We start from the raw sequence: 2310 nt of genomic DNA on the forward strand, positions 1-2310 counted from the left end.
AAAAAAAAAAAAAAGATGCTATTGGAGATGTTGTTCCTCTAAACCCAGTAAAGTACTGGCAAGGAATCAATACTTAGGAATGATTTGTACAAAACTTCAAAAGGCAAAAGCTTTTGCACAAGGATATGATAAACCTGGGAGGGGAAGATCATAACACAACAATTACTTTTAGAGCTATTAATATGTCCTTTTTGCTAAGACTTTACCTGTATAACGAATTTAATCCTCACAAGAATCCCATGAGGTATTATGTATTGCTATCATCCCCATCTTATAGATGAGGGCACTGCAGCAGCCAGGGGTTGAGCAGTTTACCCAAGAACATGTAGCTAATTAGTGGTAAAGACAGGATTTGAACCTGTAACACATGCTTTGACTATGGCACTGGGATGCCCCTAATAAACCTAAATGTTACTTTACATGAGATGCAGCCACTTGAGGGGCTGTTCGGTAAACATTAAAAATAACTGCAGAGGCCGGGCGCAGTGGCTCACGCCTGTAATCCCAGCACTTTGGGAGGCCGAGGCGGTGGATCACGAGGTCAGGAGATCGAGACCATCCTGGCTAACACGGTGAAACCCCCGTCTCTACTAAAAATGCAAAAACTTAGCTGGGCATGGCAGCGGGCGCCTGTAGTCCCAGCTACTTGGGAGGCTGAGGCAGGAGAATGGCGTGAACCCGGGAGGCAGAGCTTGCAGTGAGCCGAGATCGCACTACTGCACTCCAGCCTGGGCGACTGAGCAAGACTCCATCTCAAAATAAATAATAAATAAATAAATAAATAAATAAATAAGTAAAATAGCTGCAGAGATATTACAGAATAACATGGCAAAAAGCTTAGGACAAGATGGGGGAAATTTTTAAATGGAGGACAGAATTGCCTATACTATCAATTATAACTGTGTACATAGAAGGACGTGTGGACAGATCGGCTCTAGAAGAGAATGTGGAGAAACAGTATTGGAGTTCCAAATACTTCAATGACTTCAAGTATGGGGGATTGTTTCCCCATGTAAATCTTTTTCTTGAATAATGCACATATATTTAAATCTTTGCTATACCTGAGGAGGAGGAGGAGGAAGAGGATGAGGAGGAAGAGGAGGAGGAGGAAGAAGACTTGTCTCTCTCATACTGTTCTTGGGAAAATAGTCCAGCCTTCCCATCTTGCTTATGGAAATCTGTCTCTCCATCTGCAAGGCACATAGAGGCCAGGGGATGAGCATTTCCCACCCTTCCCACCCCAGGGACCACCCAGTCCTCTCCAGGGTTCTACTTGGACTTGAGCCAGGAAGGACTGGATTATCTTCCCAAATATCTAGGGCCAATGCAACGTGCAGGAGACCAAGGCTCTCAGAGATACCAGGGGCTCAAGAAAGGCTCAGTACAGAGATCTATCTGAATATGGACTCAAAAAAGGGGTTTCTAAGCCCCCTGCCCTGCCCAGGGAAAGCTAGACTCTGTAGAGGAGTTGCCAATTTAGGATCCTTTGTAAATTACAGCCAAGATGGGGTGTGATCAAGCCCTAAACCTTCCCATTCCCCATTCTGGGGTCACACAGGACCCTCTCTACCTTCTAGGGGTATCCCTAGTGCCAGCCCAAGCCCCCAGAGAATTCTTGAGATTTGGCAAGCAGCTGAGGGTCCCCATAGCTAGATAGCACAGGAAGACAGATTGGACCATGCACATGTATGTGTGCATGTGTGTACAACCACTACTTCCCCATTTCAACTGTGATTTGAGGCCCTGTGCAAAATGAGCTGAGCAGGGTCTTCTTCCATCCCTTCTACTTTTGGACTCCACCTCCCATGTGGTTTTGCCCAGAGGGTCAGAGAAGGCAAACGTACAGTCTAGATCTTCCGTTTCTCTGTGGACTTGACTGTTGTCTTGAGGCTGGGAGGGGGATACTGAAGTCTCCATGGCTTTTCCTGGAGGAATAACAATAATCAGTAGTTAATATCACCTTAGTTAATATCTTAATATATAAAGAGCTTGGCAAATAAATAAGAAAAAGACAAACACTCAACATTCAAAGGAATAAGAAAATTAATTAACAAAAAAATGGTAGTTCTGTTGGCAAGCAAGAAGGCCAGGGGCAGTGGAGGGAGGAGGATTAAAGGAGTGGGGAATTGGGGTGGTGGGTATTGGTTAGACAACTAGCAGGGGGCTTCATGAAGGAAGTCAGTTTTTATCTGTACCTGACAAGTCAGGCACCATCTTTTTTTTTTTTTTTTTTTTTTTTTTTTTTTTTTTTGTAGAGACAGGGTGTCTCTATGTTGCCCAGGCTGGTCTTGAACTCCTAGGCTCAAGCAA

General features: G+C 44.5%; 1 protein-coding gene across 3 annotated transcripts in view; it reads right to left on the bottom strand.

The window, feature by feature from the left end:
* Window positions 1–2310, bottom strand: part of TMEM40 (transmembrane protein 40) — a 51557-nt gene that overhangs the window by 14563 nt on the left and 34684 nt on the right. Inside the window, exons 2-3 of one of the 3 annotated variants that reach the window (XM_011983601.1) lie at window positions 1845–1925; window positions 1062–1190 (exon numbers count right to left, since the gene is read on the bottom strand). In XM_011983601.1, the coding sequence (XP_011838991.1) occupies window positions 1062–1190; window positions 1845–1917 (202 nt within the window). In that variant the 5' untranslated portion in view covers window positions 1918–1925. The remainder of the gene's footprint in view (window positions 1–1061; window positions 1191–1844; window positions 1926–2310) is intronic. The other 2 variants (XM_011983603.1, XM_011983602.1) reach the window with 2 other exon arrangements.

This window comes from Mandrillus leucophaeus, unplaced genomic scaffold (genome assembly GCF_000951045.1).
Source record: "Mandrillus leucophaeus isolate KB7577 unplaced genomic scaffold, Mleu.le_1.0 Scaffold252, whole genome shotgun sequence".
Taxonomy (NCBI): Eukaryota; Metazoa; Chordata; class Mammalia; order Primates; family Cercopithecidae; genus Mandrillus; species Mandrillus leucophaeus.